Source organism: Microcaecilia unicolor, chromosome 9, assembly GCF_901765095.1.
Source record: "Microcaecilia unicolor chromosome 9, aMicUni1.1, whole genome shotgun sequence".
NCBI classification, from domain to species: domain Eukaryota; kingdom Metazoa; phylum Chordata; class Amphibia; order Gymnophiona; family Siphonopidae; genus Microcaecilia; species Microcaecilia unicolor.
Genome location: NC_044039.1, coordinates 138,954,021 through 138,979,427, shown reverse-complemented (window position 1 = coordinate 138,979,427; position 25,407 = coordinate 138,954,021). Strand labels below are relative to the sequence as shown.

At 45.0% G+C, this 25,407-nt stretch overlaps 1 protein-coding gene across 1 annotated transcript in view; it reads left to right on the top strand.

Annotated features, from left to right (window-relative positions):
* The window catches only part of CDAN1 (codanin 1), a 270,195-nt gene that overhangs the window by 48,503 nt on the left and 196,285 nt on the right, over positions 1 to 25,407 (top strand). The window contains exons 6-9 of the mRNA XM_030214355.1: positions 3,560 to 3,638; positions 3,943 to 4,063; positions 10,749 to 10,858; positions 14,900 to 14,989. Of these exons, the coding sequence (XP_030070215.1) occupies positions 3,560 to 3,638; positions 3,943 to 4,063; positions 10,749 to 10,858; positions 14,900 to 14,989 (400 nt within the window). The remainder of the gene's footprint in view (positions 1 to 3,559; positions 3,639 to 3,942; positions 4,064 to 10,748; positions 10,859 to 14,899; positions 14,990 to 25,407) is intronic.

Here is a 25,407-nt window from a genome sequence, read left to right as displayed (position 1 = left end):
GTTTGTGATTTTAAGTTTTTCAATAAGTCGTTAAACCACTGCGAAGGGTTATGTTTACGTGTAGTCATGGATCATAGTGGTGGAATTTCATCCAAGATCATTACGCATCTATTATCCCAGTTTGTAAGGAAGCGATCAGTTAGGTTGAATTGACTAATTGTCCTATCCCATGACACTCTAATTTTTTCAGGTGTCTTTCATGAGGAACTTTATCAAAAGCTTTCTGAAAATTGAGATACACTTCATCAACCACCTCACCTTTATCCACGTTTATTCATGCCTTCAAAGTAATGGAAGCAGATTGGTGAGGCAAGACTTCACTTGGCTGAACCCATGCTGACTCTGTCCCATTAAACTCTGTTTGTCTATGTGTTCTGTAATTTTATTCTTTACTAGTGAAAAAAGGCCCGTTTCAGACACAAATGAAACGGGCGCTAGCAAGGTTTTCCTCTGAGTGTGTTTGAGAGAGTGTGTGTGATAGTCACTGTGTGAGTGTGTGTGTGAGAGAGAGAGTGAGACTGGGTGTGAGTGTGTCTGAGAGAGTGTGTGTGTGTGAGAATGAGAGTGTGTCCCAGGGCCTCCCCCCTCCCTCCCTCCCTCCCTGTTCCAGGGTCCTCGTCCACCCTCCCAGTTCCAGGGTTGTGTTCCCCCCTCCCAGTTCCAGCGTCCCCCCTCCCAGTTCCAGGGTTGTTGTCCCCCCCTTCCCTCCCTCTGTTTGAGTGGGTGCTGAGCCGGGAACCCTGGGCTGCACCCTGTGATATGGAAGCGCGGGGCAGTAGCATTGGCAATGGCCATTGGCGCGTGAAGGGCTTGAGGCGGCACAGGAGAGAGTGGCTCATGAGCCAGGGAGTCTTCCTCTGCTCTCTCCTGCTCAGTGTTTGCTGCACCGCTGGCATCCTGCAGCAGCCTGGTGAGCTCCCTGCATGCGCGCTGGAACCTGCTTAATGTGCGTGTGCTCGTGAGGGTTTGGAGACAGCGCTGCTGTTCAGGTGGCCGGTGGGAGGTCAAGCAAGCAAAGCTCTTTTAATCTGCTTTTCTTGGGGGGTTGGTTTTGTCCTTTCTTTTTCTTAGCTTTTATTTTCCATGAAAGTTCGATGAAGTTGCCTGGGCCCACACTGCTGTTGCTTGGGCTCTCTGGATGACGTCATCCGAGGCTTCAGTCCCAGGCACAACCAATCAGAATGGAGGCATGGGCCCAGGCAGCTTCATGGAACGTTCATGGTGCAAATTATTATATAGGATAATAGTTTCTGCTATTTTTCCTGCCAACGACGTCGGGCTTACCGGTCTGTAATATCCTGAATCACCCCTAGAACCCTTTTTTAAAAATCGACATCACATTGGCCACCCTCCACAGCAAAACACTTTGATCAGAGAGATAGAGGCACAGCTTCCACTTCTGAGCTCAACAATGATGTCGCATCTGGTGTTGATGTCTAGCAAGTAATGAAGGTGTCCCAGGAACAGCAGCTTTGCAGGGCCTGAGGTATGCCTTTCTGTTTTGCACCATCACAGTAGAGAACTCTGTTGTAAGAAACAGTGGTGCTTAGGACCCCTTGTAAAAAGCAAAAAATGAAAGTAGGGTAGCTGGAGGTGTAAAGTCCAAATAGGTAAATAGTTTATTGTAATAAAAACCCTTCTGAGACTTATTCTAATAAATTATTTACCTATTTGGACTTTATGCCTCCTTGATTTTGTGTTGTCATCAGATGCCCTATTCTTTCTTTTTTTCTGTGGCTTTTTGTAGTGGTGTCTTCGTTTCTCCATCTTCTGTGGTTTTCCTTAGTACCCTTTCAGGCTCATTTTCAAAGCACTTAGCCTCCCAAAGTTCCATAGAAACCTATGGAACTTAGCCTCCCAAAGTGCTTTGAAAATATGCCTCTTTGTAACCCACATCCTTCCTATCTGTGCCATCTTGGATACCCCTCCTGAGCTAAATTGTTTTGTGATAATTCCTCCTTCTCCTTTGTTGAAGTTGGCCAGTGTCTTCCTCAGCTATTTAAACGCCTATCATTTACCATATCATTTGTATCTAGATGTAGTATGTTATCTGTTCACCTGGATTTTCTGCTCATACCCCTTAGGCAACTAGAATACAAATTACTTTTCATTTCACAAGTTGAACTTTTGTTTTTCTTACAGGTGCCTTATGTTTGCAGTGGACTCTGTTTTTTTACTTTAAGAATATAACATGAGAACATAATGGAAGTCGTGTTGAGAAAGGACTCTGGTCCATCGAGCCCACATCTTGTGTGTGAGAGTGCCTCATTCGGGTTACCCATACCCAGTAGATCCCAAAAAGTAGATCTCTTTCCTGTGGTTAATTTCCAGGGATGAACCAATGGCTATCCTACGTCTACTTGACTGACTAATTGTTCGAATGTATTTTTTCTCTAGGGACTTGTCTAATCCTCTTTTGAACGTTGGTTGCTTTGACTACGTCCTCTAGCTAGGGCCAGCCTGAGTATCTAACACTCTAGGCAAAACTTCAGACTTGCACCCCCACCACTCCAGAACATTGGAATGCCCACCCCCTCATGTCTGCATCTCCACATCTCTACCTGCCTGTCCATGGTGTTCGGCATTTCCTTTCCCTGTTCCCCACCCAGCATATTTCTTCTTCTGTATGCTTCCCCTCCCCCCACATGGTGTCTTGCATCTCTGTCCTTTCCTATTCCCTTCTGCCCCTTGGCACGTCCATCATCTCTCTCCCTCCCTATTCCCATCCATGTACTCCCCCCCCCCCTCCTCGGAGTGTCCAGCATCTCCCTATCCTCCCCCCTTCCCAGGTATCCTCTTGGTTTTGTGTTTTTTTTTTTTTTTGATAAATAGGAAATGCTTGTTCAACCTTAATTGTTCTACTCAACTCATAATTTTGTAAACATCTATCATATCCCCTCTGTCATCTTTTCTCCAAGCTGGAAATCCCTAATCAGTTTAACTTTTCTTCATAAGGGAGGTTTTCTGTCACCTTTATCATTTTTGTAGTTCTTTTCTAGTTCCACTGTATCTTTTTTTTTTGAGGTGAGGGTGACCAGAACCGCACAGAGTATTCGAGGTACGGATGCACCAGAGACCTCTACAGAAGCATAATGATGATCTCGGTTTTGTTCTCCATCCCTTTTCAGATAATCCCTATTTGATTTTTCAGCAGCTGTGGCATACTGGGATGAAAATTTGAATGTATTGTTCACTGACTCCCAAGGGTTTTTTTCTTTGTTATTGACTCCTAATTTTGTACTTGTAGTTGGAATTATTTTTTCCTATGTTCATCACTTTAAATTTCATATGCTATTTTAGATGTAGTTTCGTAGCTTCACATGATTTTTTTTCAGCAAATCCTCATAATCTTCAGTTTTAATGACCTGTTTTTTCATTTACCTGTAGAGATTGCATCTACACTACAAGTGTGTGATTGGTTCTAGATGGAAATATCTTTGTAGCTACTGAATTGTCTGAAAAGTCAGTTGATAACAGTAGAGTGTATAGTATTGTCTATCTTTGACATTTCAGACTTGTTATCTTGTGAATAACCCTTGTGTTCTTCATTTGCTTTCAGATGCAATAGAGAGGCAGTATTTTCGGAGTGTACATAACTGCGTATATTTTGCTGTACAAGTTCTGGATTATCATTTTGAGTATGTATGTTTTTTTTAAACCATGATAGTCTTAGCTTCTGGAAACAGTATAAGTTTACCTTGTATATATCTATTTGATAGGCTTTAAAGGGCCAGCAGAAGGCAAATATTTGTACTAAGCCATTCTCCCTTCAGACATTGTATTATAAAATGTGCGTTGAAAAATATGCCATCAGACTTAATTGTACCTCTTGTACCTGGGTACGTAGTAGGGACGTGCACTTCTCACAAGGCCAAACCAGTTTCTTGGTTTATATCTCCTCCCTATTCAGCTGTTTTATGAATATTTTTGTTTATTTGTCAGAATTATTTCCCATTTAGAAAAAGGGACTCTGAAGCTTCTGGCAGAGAATGAGCGAATCACAGCCTTTTCTTCAGGTCTACATGAAAGACTTATGAGAGCTTATGAAAGCAGTACAGCCAAGGTAAAGCAAAAGAAGCTGAGCTGGAAATAGGAAAGATTAGCTGATTATATTCATTGGGAGGCAAATATATTTCCCATGCACATAGCAATAACTACCTTTATTTTGCTCTTAATTTAAAAAACAGATGAAGCAAATTTGTATATGGGTAATACATGTACTTTGAGGACAACAGGATAATCTGCCACAAGTAATGGTGATGTTATCTGATGGTGTTGGTATGGATGGTCTCCCAGAGATTTCTGGAAAACTCTGGAATAACCCAAGGCCACTGACATTGCTACACTTTCCACCACTGGGTGGCAGTATGCATGGCAGCTAGTAGAAAATTACATGGTACCATGCACTAGGTATCATCATATATCAATGACTTTCAACCTTTTTCATCTCATGGCACACTTACAAGGTACAAGCATAGGCAAGGCACACCACTGTAATCTAACCCATACCCGCCTGTCCCTGCTAAGATCCATTCCATCCCCGCCCATACCTGTAACCTTCAGAAGTAGTTATTTCATTTATACCTGTTACTGGGAAACTGAAACAAGAAGGACTGATACAGATTACTACACACACCGCATACCAGTAGAATCATTTATCTCAGTTACAAGTAGACTATGTGGCTCATTTTCAAAAGAGAAAAACGTCCAAAAAGTGACATAAGTCTGCATTTGGACGTTTATCTCACAAAAACGTCCAAATCAGTATTTTCAAAACCTCTTTAGACGTTTTTCTCTGAAGTCCGTCAGAAGGACGTCCAAATCTCAAGGGGGCGTGCCAGGGGTGTGTTCAGGGTGGGATGTGGGCGTTCCTAAGACTTAGACATCTTTCAGCCATAATGGAACAAAACAAAAACGTACAAGACTAAAACTTAAGACTAAAATGTAAGACATTTTGAGCTAGACCTGTTTTTATAACAAATAGCTGCAGTGGGAATTGAACCCACTTCCCCAGAATCAGTCTGCTGCACTAACCACTAGGCTACTCTACTGTACACAAGAGGTGCCCCAATGACCAGATGACCACTGGAGGGAATCGGGGATCACCTCTACTACTACTACTTATCATTTCTATAGCGCTACTAGACATAGGCAGCGCTTTACACTTGAACATGAAGAAGACAGTCGACAGAGCTTACAATCTAATTAGGACAGACAAACAGGACAAACAAGAGATAAGGGAATATTAAAGTGAGGATAATAAAATAAGGGTTCTGAACAAGTGAATACTCCCCCCAGTGGTCACTATCCCCCTCCCACCCCAAACAATTGTGATTAAAAATATTACTTGCCAGCGTCAGATGTTATACTCAGGTCCATTAGAATAGCATGCAGGTCCCTGGAGTAGTCTAGTAGTGGTGCAGTGCACTGCAGACAGGTGGACCCAGGCTTCTACCTCCCCCTACTTGTTACACGTGGAGGAAACTGTGAGCCCACCAGAAACCCACTGTACCCACATATTGGTGCTCCCTTCACCTGTAAGGGCTATGGTAGTGGTGTACAGTTGTGGATAGTGGGTTTTGGGTGGGTTTTTGGGGGGCTCAGCAGACAAGGTAAGGGAGCAATGGTGAGATGTGTACCTGGGAGCATTTTATAAAGTCCACTGCAGTGCCCCCAAGGATGCCCTATTGCTTTCCTGGGATGTCACTTTTCCACTGATGCCAAGCTTTCTATTTTTTTAAAAACATCCAAGCCTTGTGTCTATTGTTTATCAGTAGATTTGGGCTTTGAATTCAGATCTATAGATGAAAAGGAGGTCTCATTGCATATATCTAAATACCAGAGTGCTATTTTTCCATACTTCATAGCAAGAGTGCACATTCCCTAAATACCTGTACCAATGCAACTGAAGCTTTTACCTCCTCAGTACATCTAAATGATTTCATCCCTGTGTGGATTCTCTGATGCCATGTGAGGCTTTCTTTCCAACCAACGCTTTTACCACACTCAGGATATGTAAATGGTTTCACTCCGGTGTGTATTCTCTGGTGCATTGTGAGGTTTACCTTCTGACCAAAGCTTTTACCAGACTCTATACATGCAAATGGTTTCTCTCCCATGTGGACTTTCTGATGCATGTTGAGATTTACATTACAACCAAAGCTTTTACCACACTTAGAACATGTGAATGGTTTCACTTTATTGTGGATTTTCTTGTGTATTTTGTATGTTTTGCATTTGGATGTATTTGTTTGAAAATGGACCAAAAAATAAAACATCCAAATCACAAAACTTTGTTCCAGACAATTTTCAAAAGGAAAAGATAGAACTTTTTTTTTGTACAAAATGACCTCTCCTGTTCTGATTTTGGACGTTTTACAAAAAACTTCCAAATTCAGACTTAGATGTCATATCCAAAAATGCCCCTTGTGCATTTGACTTGCCCAAAGTCACAAGGAGCAGCAGTGGGAATGGAACCCATGTTGCCAGGATCAAAGCCCACTTCACTAACCATTAAGCCACTCCTCCTCTGTTTTGGACGTTTTGCATTTGGACGTTTTTTTGTTCGAAAATGAACAAAAAAAAGGACGTCCAAATCGCAAAACTTCCAAAACACAAGACGTCCGTAGCCTTTTTGAACACACAAGATAGACGTTTATCTTTTTCGAAAATGACCTTTTTTCCTATTCACAATTTGTACATTTTTGTAAAACATCCAAGTTCTGATTTAGACGTTCTATCAAAAATGCCCCTCTATGACTCTCACCTGATACAAAATACAGAACCGCAAGAAAAAAAAGTGCAAACATAAACTGAAAGCAGAGATACAGGACTCTGCATGTTGTGGAACATCAGAGAAACAAAGAAATGCATGTCCTGTACAGTGCAAAATAAAACCAACACATGCAAATTCTCAACACCGACATAATTTGATTACTAAACTGAAAATAAAATCATTTTTACTATCTTTGTAGTCTGGTGATTTTATTATTCCAATCTTCTTGTTCCCAATCTTTGATTCTGCTTTCTTCCGTCTGTGCTCTTAACTCTGTTTCCAGGCCTCCTTTCCATTTGCAATTTCTTTTCTCACCTCCTGCCCTATGTCTGTTTGGCACTGATCTTTCACGTTCAGCTTTCTTCAAGTTCTCTTCCTCCTCCTCAAATTTATCTTGTCTCCCCTCTTGCCATCCCTTCATGTGCAGCCTGTCTCCCCTCTCGCCATCCCTTCATGTGCAGCCTGTCTCCCCTCTCGCCATCCCTTCATGTGCAGCCTGTCTCCCCTCTCGCCATCCCTTCATGTGCAGCCTGTCTCCCCTCTTGCCATCCCTTCATGTGCAGCCTGTCTCCTCTTTTCTTCCATATCCTTTATCCATCTTCCCTATGTGTCCCTGTCCCTATCCTGCCCACATGTTCAGCATCTCACTTCTCCTGCCCAGCATCTCCATTCTGTATCCCTACTCCCCTTTTTTCGCATCACCCCTCTGTGTCCCTACACCTCCCCATGTCTAACACCATTTTCCCTGATAATAAGCTCTCTTCTGTGTCTCTAACCACCCCTCCGCCAACTTTAGCATTGGTCCTCTTGTGTCCCACCCTCTATCCAGCATTGACCCTCTCTGTCCATGTCCTTATGCTCCTCCATGCCCACTATCCCTTCTGTGTCCCTAACCCTCCCCATGTCCAGCTGCTTCTTTCTCTCTACCATCCATGCATGCCCAACATGGCCCAGCATCTTTCCTTTTCTTCCTACATGGTCCACTGTCTTTCTGTTCTCTCCACCCGGCACCCTATGTCCAGCATCTCTCCCTTATCTTCCCTCCATCCCTCCACAGGACAGTATGTCTCTCTCCCATTCTTTCTCTCCCTCTCCAATACCCAGTGCAGCATGTGTCCCTACCACTGTGAGTCCAGCATGCCCCTTCTCTTCCCTCCATCTCCCACAGATCACAGTCTCACATCTGTTCCCACTATGGCATCTCATCTCCCCCTTTCTCTCTCTGAGTCCCCCTGGGTAGTTCTGCATCTCCCCCTGTCTGGCCAGTTGACCCCTGGTAGTTAATCACAACCCCTCTGGGTAGCTTGGCATCTCCCCTCCCCATTCCCCCATAGTTCATCATCTCTCCCTTCCCCTCAGGTCCAGATTTTCTTTTGCCCCCTTCCCCTGCCAGTCTAGCATCTCTCCTGCTCTCCCCTCACGAATTCAGCAGCTTTCCTTCTCCTGCTTAGCCCCTTGGCACTTCTAAACTGTCTCCTTGCTCCCTCCTCCCCGAGTGCAAGTCAGCAGCTCTCCTGATTCCCCCTATGGGCCCAAACACCTCTTCTGCTTCTTCCCATTTCCATAACACTTTTCTCTTTGCTGCAGCAGCAATCAACACACGCTTTCTGCAGTTGGCGCTGGAACCTTTCCTCTGCATGTCCTGGCCCCTGCATAAGCAGGAAATTGCATCAGCAAGGGGCAGGACTTGCAGAGGAAAGGTTCCAGTGCCAGTTGCAAACAGCGTGCTTTGATCACTGCCGGAGAAAAGTTTAAAGTGCTGCGGGCGTCGGAAGAAGAGAGAGAGGTGTTCGGACCCAGGGGAGGAGGGAGGGAGAAATGCAGTATGAGGGAAAAAAAGATGCGGCTGCAAACAAAAAAAGAAAATCTGGCAGTGTCACGGGGATTCCCAAACTCTCCTGCTGCCTCAACCCAAAGTTGAGAGCAGTGTGTTCAGGGAGGGAACTTGTTGGCGACGGGAACGAACGCCGAAAGCTTGAAGGAACCAAAGATGACATCTACTCATGAAGTTTTATTCAAAACTGTGAGTATCCTGGAACAAGCTATTAAGGCCCCTCTCCCGGATATTTCAGAGGGTAAAGTAATGAAACCTACAGTAGTGACCTTAGAGTCACTTTGGGACTTAACTTCTACCACCCACTCTGCCTTACAATCTTTAATTTTTAAGAATACGGAGACAATTAAAGTTTTGTCAGAGACTGCATTGCAGCAGTTACAAATTAGTGAACTCCAAGCCTCTGAGGTAAAACGTCTGACTGAAAAATCAGAAAAAACTGAACTTGTAGAACAAACCTTAATTAAAGAGAAGAATTTTACTTCAAGACGCCTGGAATATCTAGAAAATCAATCAATGAGACATAATTTACGTTTTACAAATTTTCCTAGATCTCCACTGGTTTCTCCAATACAAATGGTTAAATATTTAGTTGAAATTTTAGGAATGTCAGAAAATACATTGCCACCAATTACTCAAGCTTTTTACCTGAAAATTGATGGTAAGAAACCAGATAATTTACAAAATCAGGGTGCAATGAATTTAACATCATTTCTGGAATCATCATTAGAAGTTATAACACAAAGAACTACATTGTTAGTAACCTTTGCATTGGAAATGGATAGAGATGCAGTGTTAAATATTTCCTTGAGGTATTTAGATTCCTTATTCTTGGGTTCAAAAATAAGAGTTTTTCCAGATTTATCCAGGGAAACACAAAAGAGACGTAAAGTATTTCTGTCGTTGCGACCTAGGGTGGTTGCAATTGGAGCTGATTTCCTTCTGAAATTTCCCTGTATCTGTAGAGTAATATTTCAATCTGAACAATATCAGTTTTTTTACCCAAAACATCTGGAAGATTTCCTAATAAGTAGAGAGGAGGTTAATGTAAGAGTTTAGTCACAAATGTAACACTGTTTGGCAGATTAGAGTGAACAGCTCAGTAATGATGCTATTTTTGATTGAATGACTATGTATAAATGCTTAATGATTAAGCAAAGTAATTTCTTTTTCTTGGATCATTTACCTAAAATTAGTGGACATTAGTAGAGACCAGATCTAATGTAATTTTTCCTTTTCCCTTTCATACTTTTGCATGATTTGTGTATTACCAATCATGAATAAATATTATGTTTGTTAAAAAATTAATAAAGAAACGTAAAAAAAAAAAAAAAACCCCAAAGACTGCAGAGTATGCCGCAATCTCTCTCAGCAAATTAGGTAGAGAAACCAGCAGACAAAGATGATGTTCTTTATGCATGTCAGCACTGCCATTTTAATAAGCAATGGCCTTTGTGGAACTAGAGTTAATCATATTTAATTGATATACTGTAAGCCCCATTTTGCATTGGGGTTCTATGTGTGAAATACGACATCAAGGGGGCACTTACACATTTCCTTGGTATTTTACAAAAGGTTCTGTTTGTGGAGTCTTTGTACAATATCTATAAAGATGCAGCAAATACACATGTACAGCAAAAGCAGTGTTTAAAAAAAAATACATGATGAACAACAAAATCTGCAGCAATCAGCAGCTTCCACATATGTGTCAGCAATTATACATGAAAGAGGCAATTTTATAGCTTCCATGTGTATCCTCTGGCACTTATACAGTGGCCTAGTTCCCAGTTTATCTTAGGTATTCTCCTCTTGAGAAATAGCCTGTTCATCATGCCTTGGTTTATGGACCATTTGTGGGGTACTAGAATCTGACTAGTTGACTGATTCTTTGTTCCTGTCAAGTAATTGGACCAAGATAAACCTGCTTGTGATACCTCTTAACAAGAAGGTCCTGAGCCTCCTGCTCCAGAAGAGAATTTCTGTACATGTATGTTCCAATACATTTGATTATGAAAATCTTAATAAAACTTATAAAAACAAACTATGATTTGTAATGGCTTTCTTGATGGAGACAGTTTAGAAAAATCCATATTTATTTATAGTGGAAGCTGTGTAACAGAATGTTTTGTTTTTCATAAGGTTTCCCTTTTGCTGCCTTCATTCGTACAGTCAGTTTCATTTCAGCCAGAAACTGATAATCGTTCCAACTTTCCTAATGACAAAGCATTCCACATCTTCAAGAAGCAAAGGTAAAGTACTGAGTTTCATGGCTGTAGTTCCTCTGGACCAACAAAAGGTCAAAGCAGACTGCTTCTAAACCAGGGGCGTAGCCAAACCTCACGGTGGGAGGGGGCCTCAGCCCGAGGTTGGGGGCACATTTTGAGTGCCGCCACGCCTCCTCACCCTCCCCACCACCGCCTCGCCTCCTCACAAACAAATACATTCGCTGGCGGGGGTCCCCAACCCCTGCCAGCCGAAGCCTTCTTCAGCACGGTCTGCGGCGCATCCACATTCGCTGCCTGCCCTCTGCTCTTCTTTCTTCTTGCTCCTCCTGTGTACGCTGACGCTGAGCAGGGGGCAGGCAGCAAACGCGGTTGCGCCGGAGACCGCGCTGAAAAAGGGTTCGGCTGTTGGGGGTTGGAGACCCCTGCCAGCCAAACCAGGGGCTCGGATGAAATTTGCAGGGGCCAAGGCCCCTGTGGCCCCCCAGAGCTACGCCCCTGTTCTAAACAAAGTTAACTTGGGACGGGGAGGACACCCAAGTTCTTACAAATTTTAATATTTCATCTGGAAATTGATGAAATAAATGAACGAAAGTTTCAGTAAGTTACACATTTGTCTTAGAGGTCTAAGGATACTGCCTGGAATGCTAATGCTAGCCATTTACTCTTTTGCAGTGTGCCTTTGTGTGTGTTTCTTAAATCCTATGATGGGAGAAAGATAGCCCATTAATGAACTAAATGTATGCATCTTGTTTTCTTTTAGGCCAGCTTTCTCTACATTTTGGACCTCTAAGACTCCGGTTGTTGTAGCAGATTCTAATGTGCACATAAAAAATGTCCTAAACAATTTGAATATGGCCTATCTGTAATGCTGCTGCATCTAAATTTACCATGGCACCAAAACTGGAAAAAAGGGAGGAGGAGATACCAATTTATTAAATGAAAAACAGGAAAACAAAAATGAGAGTTGTAAAAAGTTTTCCAGCCAATATTCAAAGTGAGTTAAGCAGGCTGGAGAAGGCGGTACAAGGGGTGGAGTTGGGGAGGAGCTGGCATTGTGGGTGCCAGCACCCGCATAGCTAATTGGGTGAATTTAGGTGGCTCAAAAGCTGTCCTAAATTTTGCCCAGTTAGCTATGTGGGTGCTAGTACTGAATATCAGCTGGCACCTGTATTCCTGCTGGTTCTGGCTGGCATTGTTCAGTGTCCTTTCCTCCCACCCACCCCACCTCTTCCCGGCAAAGCAAGACCTCCTCTGACAGGTCCCAATCCCCACTGCCTCCTGCTGAGGCCCAGATCCCTCTCCTGACCCCTTTTTCCTAAAACCCACTCCAGGTCCACACCAACTCCCAACCCGCACTTCCCCTAGGCCTACCTCTCCCTGGTGGTCCAGTGGAGGCAAGAATGAACCCCGCTTACTCCTGCCCCTAGTAGGTGTCCCAACAAAATGGCCACTGCGACCTCCTAGAGGTAGCCTTGTGGTACTAGTGTACCAAGAAACTGCTGCTAGAGGTTGTGGCAGCCATTTTCTAGAGGCAGCCATTAGGGGCAGGAACAAGTGGGGATTGCTTCTGCTTCCATTGCCCTCACTGGACCACCAGGGACTTTAGGTAGGCCTGAGGAGGGCTATCGAGAGTGGGGAGGAGGTAAGAGTGGGTATGGACTTGGGGAAATGGGAGGGTAAAACCACCACCCCTCTCTTTTTGAGCCCCAGGAACCTTGCACTAGCTTTTCAGTCGGCCACTGTCAATTTAGTTTCTTACAAAAGGGCAACGTCGACGAGGGCATCGCTAAGATGTTTCAATAACTGTTTCCACTTTATGAGGCTGTTAATACCTCCCAAATTCTAGGAAGCCGATCAAAAAAACCCATATCTGTCCCCATCATCTAACAAAATACACCCCAGCCTAGGCAAGACCCTAACTCCCCCATGCAGCCAGACCCGAAGAGGAGAGTTTTGGTGAAAGGGGGTGGATAATCAAGAGTAGTAGGAGGGAGGGGTTGTGGTGCAGAGGTACTGGGGACTCTCTAGTGTTATGTGGGTTCTGGCTGATATTTAGCCAGGGTCCGCATAACTGATGCAGGCCCCAGCTGAATATTGGCTGGGATCTGCGTAAGTCCCATTTGCCTGTATGAATCTGGTCTGCTGCTGATATTCAAGGTCGGTGCCCAGATTTGGCCCAGCACTGAATATTGAGGCCTTATTTATTATTTTTAATAATTACGATTTATTTACTGCCTTTTTGAAGGAATTCACATAGATCAAACATGAGCAATAGGCAATTACAGCAGTAAAAATATTCAAATAACAATACAAAGTATTGTCAGCACAATACGTAATAGAACATTTTAATTGATAGTGAAGGGTAAAGCAAAGATGTAACACATAGATAGGTAAGAGAGTAAGAAGAGTTAGAAAGTAAGGTGTCTGATTGAAAGAAAGTTGCATATGAGTTCAGAGAGATGGTTAAATATCTCAGCTAGGGTAGGAGTGGATAAACATGTCCTGCAAAAGTATGTGCAGCCTGAGTCACTCTGTGTGTGTGTGTGAGTGCGACTAACAAGTTAGTTACTTCTTCCATTAAAGGCTTGGTTGAAGAGCCAAGCTTTCACCTGTTTCCTGAAGTAGAGATAGTCTTGTGTTAAGCGGAACCTTTCAGGCAGTGCATTCCAGAGTGTGGGGGCTACTCAATAAAAGGCTTGCTTGTGGTTATCACATCTTGTAATATCTTTTGGAGAGGGTGTAGTTAGTAATAGTCCTTGAGAGGTCCTTAGTGTCCTTGGCGGTGTGTAGAAGATCATCCTATTCTTCAGGTACTCATCCCCATTTCCTTTGAGGTCCTAGAAGATCAGGCATAGAATTTTAAATTTCGTAACGTTTTTACAAAAATGGTGTGATGTGGTCACGTCGCTTGCAACCTTCTAGGAGTCTTGCTGCTGCACTCTGAATCAACTGGAGCTGTTTCAGGTCCTTTGTAGTCAGACCATTGTATAGTTCATTGCAGTAATCCAGTCTTGATGTTATCATGGCATGCACAACTGGGATAAGATTTACCTTCTCAATGTAAGGAGAGAGACAGCGTAGCTGTTGCAAATAGTAGAAGCAGCTCTTGAAGGTTGCTTGGATTTGGGGAATCAGAGTAAGTGTTGAATGTAACTGTATTCCAAGGTTTCTGACTTGTGATTTGAGGGGGAGTTCATACTTCCCAAAAGGGATTTTGATGTCTGGTGTGTATCCACTTGTGTTGGGGACCCAGAGAAGCTCAGTTTTACTTGGGTTCAGGTAAAGTTTGTTGTGTTTAGCTCATTCTTGAATTGATGTTAGGTAATCAGTTTATTCAAGACTGTTAGACAGGTAATCAGGTTCAATGGGTATGAGTAGCTGCACATCATCCGCATAGATGTAGAACTGAGTGTCCATTGACCGAATAAGCTCAGCTAGTGGCTTGAGGTAGATATTGAACAGAGTAGGTGACAGTATCGATCCTTGTGGTACCCTGCAGATCAGTGTCCATGGTGGTGGTGATTTGCTGCAAACATTATGGATTGTTTCCTGTCTGATAGGATCTCAATCAGGCAAGTACTGTTCCATTGATACCCGTTTCTGTCAGTCGTGCTATCATGATATCATGATCCACAGTGTCAAAAGCTGCTGAGAAATCTAGCAGTACTAACATTGAGGCGAGTCCCTTGTCTTGGTTTCTGTGAAGATCATCTAGTAGGAATACGAGGACTGTTTCTGTTCCATAACCGGAACTGAATCCAGATTGACATAGATCTAGCCAGTTTCTCTCTTCTAGCCAATCATTAAGTTGAACACCGACTGTTCGTTCTATGAGTTTCCCTAGAAACGGGATGTTTCTGACAGTGGTCATTTTTTAAATAAACACTAACTGCTGCTGGCTGAATATTGACGGGTATGAGTTTAGCTGACTAGAGTGTTAAGGAATGTAGAAGTGGGCTAAGATCAGAGCAGGTATGGCTTTATGCCTACTTTCTAGGAATCAGTTAATGAAGATTCAGCTTCAGAGCCCCAGAGTTTTCAACTTGTTCATTCTTTTCTCCACAGGGATATTTTCTATGAGCTGTTGCGCGAATGGGAAGATCACCATGAACAACCTGGCTGGGACTTTGAAAGAGGCTTGGGTAACAGAATCAGGTACAGCCACGTTTTCCTTTTTCTTTTTTTTTCTTTTTTTTTGCATTTAGAAATTATACATTTCCAATAATTCAAAAGAAAATATACATCATGTCTCTAAAATAATAGACATCAACAATCTATCAGAGAAACAAAATAACCTCAAAACTTTAGTCCACATCATGAGAGAAAATGGACCCATACAAACATATTGGAAACAATATTAAAGAAAATAAAGAAGATAACTTCTTAACGTCTCAGACTCTAAATTCTATATAAACTCTATTAGTTTCAAGTTTAATAAGAACTTGCTGTCCCGCCTATCAGCAATACTAACTAGGTGGCTTACAGACTGCATAGTAAAAGGAGAAAGAAAAGAAAATGGAAAAAAAAGACAGCCAAGAAGGGTAAGGGAGTGAACTACAAATAGTCATGATAGGAAAGCAGTGGAAAAAGGAGCACACACTAGGTAGGGGAACAACCCAGGGGTCCTAAGGTACCTGCGTCAGGTTTCAATGGAATGCTTCCTGGAAAAGGTAGGTTTTCAGGTCTACCTTAAAACATTCCAGGGTTGACTGAGTTCTGAGATACTCAGGGAGCTGGTTCCAGAGCTCAGGGCCTTGCACTGAAAAGATACAATGCCTTATCTTTTTATGAGTGACTTCTCTAACTGTGGGGACAACCAGACGTTGCTGTGTTGATGATCGAAGGGCACAAGTAGGGACATAGGGGGACAGCATACGTACTAGAAAGGCGGGATCTTCAGTATGTCTAATTTTAAATACTAGGAGTATAAATTTATAGACAATGCGTTGTGGAAGAGGTAGCCAATGTGAGGACTTTAGAGGGGGTGTTACACGGTCACCCGTATAACCATGTATAAGTTTAATAGCAATGTCTTGAATAAGTTGTAAGTGTTAGAGGTCTTTGGACAAAAGAGATTTATACAGCAAGTTACAGTAATCGAGTTGGCAAATAACTAGCGAATGGATAAGGACATTGAGTGCAGATGGCTAGAGTAAGTAACGAAAGGAATGGATCAGTTTGAGCTTGTAAAATGACTGACAAATGACACTAGAAAGTTGTTGGTGAAAAGTTAGTTTGTCATCAAAGATGACTCCAAGAATACGGACACTGGAAGTCGGAGGAGTGGGAATGCTAGAGAACAGTATGGGAAAGGCAAGAGAAATGTCTGTATTCTCCGAGGACATGTAGGCTTGTTTATTCTCACAAGTGGATAGACGCCGTCCCGTAATGCCTGGACCAGTAATATCGCCATAGAAGAAAGTAGAACTTTTAGGAGGCCGAGCTGTGCTCCAGCACGTATGCGTGCCTTCCCGCCCACCTTGCGAATGCACCGCCTCAGTTTTGATGATTCTGCAGAGAGTTTCTTTGTTTTTTGAGTGCCTTCAGTGGTTTTCTATCTGCTCCCTTTTGCCTTTTTTTTTTTTTAAGTTTTGTTGCCCTGCGTATAAGTTTTCTTTATTTTTTGATGCGGGCCCTTTTCAGGCCTGCTTGGTTGGGCTTCTTTCTTTCGTGCCTTTTCCCCTTTTTCAGGCACCATCATATATTTTGATTTGGCTGGTGCGGTTTTTCCTTCCATGTCCATGAAGACTCCCAGTGGCTTCAAGCGTTGTACTCGGTGCAACCAAACAACCTTGGGGAAAGACACTCATTCTTGGTGTCTTCAGTGCCTTGGGCCCGACCATAGCCCTACCAACTGTGTCCTCTGTCTTTGTATGAAAAAGAGGACCCAAATTTCCTGAGGCTCAATGCGCAAATATTTTTGGAGCCAGGTCTGGTGCCCTGATGTTGGCATCAGCATCGAGGTTGGAGGTGTCAGCATTGACGTTGTTGAGCGTTGCACCGGCATCAGGAGCCCAGGTAGGGATGGCTGTTTCGAGATCCTGTGACACTGGGAGTAGTGAGGCATTGAGTGGATCTCTACCTGTCTTGAGGCTTTCTGCTATGCAGGCCCCCGGGACTGTCCATTGTCAGATCCGACCCCGAGGCAATGGGAGAATTCGACATCGTCCTCATCAACACCGAGCAGCATGGGTGATGTGCATTGGGCAAAGGCTAAGAAGCACCGACACCGATCTCCCTCAATACATGGTGCCGGGAGCTCTGGGGCACCAAGAGATTTGGCAGCCGAGAAGCGTCGACACCGGGAGGACCGCTTCCCTCTATCCAGAAGGTGCCGGTGCATATGTCTCTAAGCAGCTGAGATCCTGCACTGGCCCCAGCGATTCTGCAGCCTGTGCCTCAGCCGACGCCACAGTCTTTCCCGATGGTGGCCCTCAATGAGCGCATCCGGGCCTTGCTCCCTGAGCTTTTGGATGGCCTTATGCCGTGATGTGCATTGGTATAGGAGGTGCTTGCACCTACCATACATTCTTCTGTGGCTCCATCTGGCTCTCAGCCTGCGGCACCAGTGTCAACAGCCTTCCAGGCCGGCACCCCTTCTACGTCAATGGAGGAAGCTTTGCCAGAGTTGAGATGGGAGCCAGTTTCTCAATGCCATTCTGGAGGACGGGTCCTTGGCATTGAGGCGGGCCAGGTCTCGGACATCCCTTAGGGAAGTGCTATCTGATACCGAGGAGGAGCACTCATGGGAATCAGAAGAGGATTCCAGGTACTTTTCCTTCGACGAGTCCTATGGGATTCCTTCTGAGCCTTCCTCTCCACCTGAGAGCCTCTCTTTCATCTCTTTTGTACGGGAAATGGCTGAGGCCATTCCATTCCCCGTAGAAGTGGAAGATGAGCCCAGGGCCAAGATCCTCGAGGTCATTGACTGTTCCCTTCCTAAGGAGGCAATGACGGCTATGAGGTACTCAAGGCAGTCTTCGTTAGGAACTGGACATCCCCTCTGTCCCTGTGGTCCCCAAGTAAACAGACTTCTAGTATAGGATCCACTGTGAACCTGGGTTTGTGAGGTCCCAGTTACCTTCTGATTCCATGGTGGTGGACTCCCTCCTGATTCCATGGTGGTGGACTCCGCTCTCAAAAGAGCCAGGATTACTAGGGACTATGCCTCGCTGCCCCAGGCAGAGAAGCTAGAACCCTGAACTCTTTGGGGAGAAAGATGTATCAGGACTCTTTTCTCATTGCCCGTATTCAGTCATAACAGCTCTTCACGAGAGTGTACTTGCAGAACTCGCAGCTGTCAGACTTGGTTGATGTGCTCCCTCCGGAGAAGGCCGAGCTGTTTCGCCAGTTGGTCAAGCAGCAGAAGACGTGTCAAGTTCTTGGCCAGGGGCACTTACGACACTTCTGATATGGCATCCAGGATCTCTGTCCACGGTATAGCAATGCGCAGACTCTCATGGCTGCGTGTCTGTGACTGGAACATGCTGTTCAGTAGAAGTTGGTGGATGCCCCTTGCCAGGGGGATAACCTTTTCGGAGAGAAGGTTGAGGAGGTCGCTGACCAAATCAAGACGCGTACAGATACTATCTCTTCTCTCTCCTTCTGGGCGTCTTCTGCTTTCTGCCTCCTCATCCAGGAGGTATTTTAGCAAGTTGCGAAGTGCTCCCTATTACTATTGTAGATGTAGGTATACTCCTGCGGCTCGCCAGCCTGCTCAGTCTCAGCGCACTCATTCTTGTCAACAATGTGTAGCTAAGGCGCCTGCTGCTCCCTAGCAAAAGCAAAGGACGAGCTTTTGACTGGCTCCAGCAGAACGTAGCCGAGGTTGACATGTCCGTCCCAGACGACTTGCCGGTTGGTGGGAGGTTAAAGTTTTTTTCCACCAAAGTTGGCCTCTCATGACCTCCAGTCGGTGGGTTCTTCAAATAGTCTGGCTCGAATACACCCTCAATTTGCTTTCCAAACCTCCAAATTGTCCACCAAGAGCCCATTCTTTCAGCTCTCAACACAAGCAGGTACTTGCAGAGGAACTCTCTGCCCTTCTTGAAGGCCCATGCGGTCGAATCCGTTCCACCAGGGGAAGAAGGGCAGGGATTCTATGCCAGGTACTTCCTTGTGCATAAAAAGACAGGGGGGATGCGTCCCATCCTAGACCTAAAGGCCCTGAACAAACTGCTAGTCTGCAACAAGTTCAGGATAGTTTCCCTGGGCACCCTTCTTTCCATGATTCAGGAAAACAATTGGCTATGCTCTCTGGACTTGAGGGATGCATGTACACACATCTCGATACTTCCAGCCCACCAGAAATATCTTAGATTTTGGCTGGGAACACATCACTTTCAGTACCGCATGTTGCCTTTTTGCCTCGAGTCAGCTCCCAAAGTCTTTATTGAGTGTCTAGCAGTAGTTGCAGCGTCGCTACGCAGACTGGGATTTTATGTGTTCCCTTATCTCGACGATTGACTGATGAAGAGCACCTTGGAGGACAGTGCTCGGGGGGTCCATACGGTTGACTATTCGGGTGCTAGAACTACTAGGGTTCGTTATCAACTTCCCCAACTCCCATCTCCAACCTATTCAACAATTGGAGTTCATAGGAGTCCTGCTGCTCAACACGAGGGCTGCCTACCTCCCAGAGATGTGTGCGGAAAATGTTCTTTCCCTAACGTCCAAGGTTCGAGCATCGCAGCAGGTCACAGGTCAGCAGATGTTGAGATTGTTGGGCCAAATGTCTTCCACTGTGTGCGTTACACCCACGGCACACCTTCACATGAGATCTGCTCAACGGACCTTGGCTTCTCGGTGGTACCAAGCCACGGGGAATCTAGAGGATGTCATCCAAGTGTCCCCGGAGCTTGTATGCTCTCTTCAATGATGGACAATTCGGTCCAATTTGACCTTGAGACTTCCATTCCAAGTTCCTCAGCCGCAAAAAGTTTTGACGATGGATGCATCTCTCCTGGGATGGGGAGCTCATGTAGATGGGCTTCACACTCAAGGAACTTGGTCCCTCTGGGAAATGAATCTTCAGATCAATCTCCTGGAGCTTTGAGTGATCTGGAACGCTTTAAAGGCTTTCCCATCAAATTATTCTAATTCAAATAGAGAGTCAGGTTGCAATGTATTACACCAACAAGCAGGGGGCACCGGATCTCTCTCTCTCTGTGTCAGGAAGCCATCCAGATGTGGCATTGGGCTTGCCAACATGTCATGTTTCTCCAAGCCACTTATCTCGCAGGCGTAAACAACGACCTGGCCAACAGGTTAAGCAGGATAATGCAACCACATGAGTGGTCTCTAAATATGGGCGTAGCCTGCAAGATCTTTCGAGCGTGGGGCACCCCCTCGGTAGATCTTTTTGCCACTCAGATCAACTACAGGGTCCCTCAGTTCTGTTCCAGGCTTCAGGCCCACGACAGACTTGCATCAGATGCCTTCCTTCTTCATTGGGAGACAGGCCTTCTGTATGCGTATCCTCCAATACCTCTGGTGGGAAAGACTTTGTTGAAACTCAAGTAAAACCAAGGAACCATGATTCTGATCGCGGCAAACGTATGCGGCAGATATGGTTCCCTCTTTTTCTGGAATTATCCTCTGAAGAACCGTGGATATTGGAGTATTTTCCGACTCTCATCACACAGAATGGGGGGTTTCTTCTACATCCTAACCTCCAGTTTCTGGCTCTCACGACCTGCACGTTGAGAGCCTAGAATTTGCTTCCTTGGGTCTTTCGGAGGGTGTCTCCTGAGTCTTGCTGGCTTCCAGGAAAGGTTCTACTAAGACATGTTATTCTTTTAAATGGAAGAGGTTTGCCGTCTGGTGTGACAGCAAGGCCATAGATCCCCTTTCTTGTTCTACACAGACCCTGCTTGAATACATAGTAACATAGTAGATGACGGCAGAAAAAGACCTGCATGGTCCATCCAGTCTGCCCAACAATACTTTTGTGTATACCTTACCTTGATTTGTACCTGTCCTTTTCAGAGCACAAACCGTGTAAGTCTGCCCAGCACTATCCTCGCCTCCCAACCACCAGCCCCGCCTTCCACCACCGGCTCTGGCACAGACCGTATAAGTCTGCCCAGCACTATCCCTGCCTCCCACCACCGACTCTGCAACCCAATCTCGGCTAAGCTCCTTAGGATCCATTCCTTCTGAACAGGATTCCTTTATGTTTGTCCCACACGTGTTTGAATTCTGTTACCGTTTTAATTTCCACCACCTCCCGGGGGAGGGCATTCCAAGCATCCACTACTCTCTCTGTGAAAAAAATACTTCCTGACATTTTTATTGAGTCTGCCCCCATTCAATCTCATTTCATGTCCTCTCGTTCTACCTCCTTCGCACCTCCGGAAAAGGTTTGTTTGCGGATTAATACTTTTCAAATATTTGAACGTCTGTATCATATCACCCCTGTTTCTCCTTTCTTCCAGAGTATACATGTTCAGGTCATCAAGTCTCTCCTCATACGTCTTGTAACGCAAATCCCTTACCATTCTCGTAGCTTTTCTTTGCACCGCTTCAATTCTTTTTACATCCTTCGCAAGGTACGGCCTCCAAAACTGAACACAATACTCTAGGTGGGGCCTCACCAACGACTTATACAGGGGCATCAACACCCCCTTTCTTCTGCTGGTCACACCTCTCTCTATACAGCCTAACAACCTTCTAGCTACGGCCACCGCCTTGTCACACTGTTTCGTTGCCTTCAGATCCTCAGATACTATCACCCCAAGATCCCTCTCCCCGTCCGTACCTATCAGATTCTCCCCGCCTAACACATACGTCTCCCGAGGATTTCTATTCCCTAAGTGCATCACTTTGCATTTCTTCGCATTGAATTTTAATTGCCAAACCTTAGACCATTGTTCTAGCTTCCTCAGATCCTTTTTCATGTTTTCCACTCCCTCCCGGGTGTCCCCTCTGTTACAGATCTTAGTGTCATCCGCAAATAGGCAAACTTTACCTTCTAACCCTTCAGCAATGTCACTCACAAATATATTGAACAGAATTGGTCCTAGCACCGATCCTTGAGGCACTCCACTACTCACCTTCCCCTCCTCCGAACGAATTCCATTCACCACCACCCTCTGGCTTCTGTCCGTCAACCAGTTCCTAATCCAGTTCACCACTTCGGGTCCTATCTTCAGCCCATCCAATTTATTTAAGAGCCTCCTGTGGGGAACCGTGTCAAAAGCTTTGCTGAAATCTAAGTAGATTACGTCTATAGCTCGTCCCTGATTCTATTCTCCTGTCACCCAATCAAAGAATTCAATGAGATTTGTTTGGCACGATTTCCCTTTGGAAAACCATGTTGTCTCGGATCTTGCAACTTATTGGCTTCCATGAAATTCACTATCCTTTCCTTCAGCATCGCTTCCATTACTTTTCCAATAATCGAAGTGAGGCTTACTGGCCTGTAGTTTCCAGCTTCTTCCTCTTTCACCACTCTTGTGAAGAGGGACCACCTCCGCCGTTCTCCAATCCCTCGGAACCTCTCCCGTCTGCAAGGATATATTAAACAAATCTTTAAGAGGATCCACCAGAACCTCTCTGAGCTCCCTCAATATCCTGGGGTGGATCCCATCTGGTCCCATGGCTTTGTCCACCTTTAGCTTTTCAAGCTGTTCATACACACTCTCTTCCGTGAATGGTGCTCTATCCACTTCAATCTCATTTGTATTTTTTGCAGTCCATCGCGGTCCTTCTCCAGGACTTTCTTCTGTGAAAACAGAACAAAAGTATCTATTTAGCAAATTTGCTTTTTCTTCATCACTATCCACATAGCGGTTCGCAGTATCTTGTAGTCTCACAATTCCCTTTTTAGTCATTCTCCTTTCACTTATATACCTGAAGAAATTTTTGTCACCCCTCCTTACATTTCTAGCCATTTGTTCTTCCGCTTGCGCTTTCGCCAGACGTATCTCTCTCTTGGCTTCTTTCAGTTTCATCCGGTATTCCTCCTTGTGTTCCTTTTCTTGAGTTTTTCTGTATTTCTGGAATGCCAACTCTTTAGCCTTTATTTTCTTAGCCACTTGCTTGGAGAACCATATCGGTTTCCTTTTTCTCTTGCTTTTATTTACTTTCCTTACATAAAGGTTCATGGCCCTATTTATAGTTTCTTTCAGCCTTCTATACTTATCAATCTGGTCTCAAGACCAACTCTGTAAGGGTTCACCTTAGTGCAATTGGTACTTATCATCAACGTGTGGAAGGTAAGCCTATCTTTGGATATCCTCTAGTTCAGCATTTCCCAAACTGTGCGCTGTGGCACCCTGGTGCGCCACAGTGACCTCTCTGGGGTGCCGTGGCAAATCGTGGCCAGCGCCACCTGCTAAGCATGGCGGGGGGGGGGGGTGCCACAAGCCATGCTTACCACCGTCACAGTTCCAGCCCCAGCTGCCCTGACCTCGAGCCTTCCCTTCCCTCTCAGTGTCCCGCCTTCCTCTGATGTACTTTCCTGTTTCCACGAGGACGGGACACTGAGCGGGAAGGAAAGTCTCAAGGCAAGCCTGTTTCTTTCACTGCTGCCGCTGCTTTGATTTTGAGGTAAAATAAAAAATTTTAAAAACGCAGGGCGGCAGGAATAAAAGGGGGATGTTGCGAGAGAATAGGGCAGGCAGGTGGGGCTTGGGTTTGAACTGAAACTCGGGGGATGAAAAGGGGTGCAGGTGGGGGCTGGGGCGAGTCACTGGACATGGATGGGAGGGAAGGAGAATTGCTGGACATGGATGAGAGAGGAGAAATCGCTGGAAATGGATGGGAGGGTAGGGTATAGGGGTAAAGGAGAATCGCTGGACATGGAGGGGAGGGCAGGGGAGAGGAGAAATCGTTAGACGTGGAGTAGAGAGCAGGGGAGAGAGAGGAGAATTGCTGGATATAGATGGATGAGGGGGCAGGGGAGAGAGGAGAATTGCTGGACATGGATGGATGGAGGGGGGCAGGGAAGAGAGGAGAATGCTGGATATGGATGGCTAGAGGAGAGGGCAGGGGAGAGGGTAGAATTTCTAGGTATGGATGGAGGAGAGGAGAGTTGCTGCTGGACATGGATAGATGGAGGGGAGGGGAGGACGGGAGAGAGGAGAGTTGCTGCTGGACATGGATGGATGGATGGAGGGGAGGGAAGGACGGGAGAGGAGAGTTGCTGCTGGACATGGATAGATGAAGGAGAGGGCAGAGGAGAGAGGAGAGTTGCTGCTGGACATGGATGGATGGAGGTGAGGGCAGGGGAGAGAGGAGAGTTGCTGGACATGGATGGATGGAGGAGAGGACAGAAATGCTGGACATGGATGGAGGGGAGGAAAGACAGGAAAGATATGCACAAACCTATGAGCTGCTGCATCCAAGTTGTCATTCTTTTTTGTTGGTAGCATTTTTTAATTTAATCTCACTTATATTTTTAAACATGTTGGTTTGTGCAGCATACAGATGTATAAAGAGGAACTATAATAATGGAATGACTTTTCACAAGTAACATAGTAACATTGTAGATGACGGCAGAAAAAGACCTGCACGGTCCATCCAGTCTGCCCAACAAGATAACTCATATGTGCTACTTTTTGTGTATACCCTACTTTGATTTGTACCTGTGCTCTTCAGGGCACAGACCGTATAAGTCTGCCCAGCACTACCACCGGCTCTGGCACAGACCGTATAAGTTTGCCCAGCACTATCCCTGCCTCCCAACCACCAGCCCCGCCACAGACCGTATAAGTCTGCCCAGCACTATCCCTGCCTCCCAACCACCAGCCCCGCCACAGACCGTATAAGTCTGCCCAGCACTAGCCCCGCCTCCCAACCACCAGCCCCACCTCCCACCAGTGTGTTATTTGGAGGGGCTGGTTATAGGGACACCCTAGCACTGATATACTTGTGCAGATAAAAAGATGGAGACTTGTGTGGCGGGGGGGGGGGGGGGAAGACCTATGTGGCTGGAGGGGGAGCGGGGGTTAGGGGTGTCGTGAAAACACTAAAAACAACAAACAGCAATTATACATTAGAACAATAAACACCATTACAAAACAGCAACCATGAAACAGAAAACAAGGTAATGGAACAGATAGACTAATCGCTGTTTCAATAAGCAACAGTAACTTATTTTTTGTTTTACCCAACATCAACAACATGACAAGATTAACTGAAAAAGGGGAAATATTTTTTTTTAATTTGTAGTAATTGGAGAAGGTTGCCATGATTTAAACAATACTGGACATGGACAAGGAACAAAAGGGAGAAAAGTCACTAATCTAGTAATAAGAGTGAGGAGGGAGAAGAAAATCTCCCCACTTTGGAAGAGAACCAAGGGGTGCAGTTAGAAGTATTGTCATAGCTTGTCCTTAAGCAAACCCCAGATTTTCTCCCATTTAGATAGTTTTACGCAGAACGGTGTTTTCTCCATCTAATAAATATAGCACTAATTACTGACCTGTTTATGCACAAAAGGATCCTCCTGGCTCTTTCCAGGCCACAACCAAAACTGGATTCCCAGCACTCAAACAGAACAGAACAAGGGAAGGCTTAGATAGCCAAAGTTTAACCTGGTATTTATTTATTCAACAAAAGGATTCCAG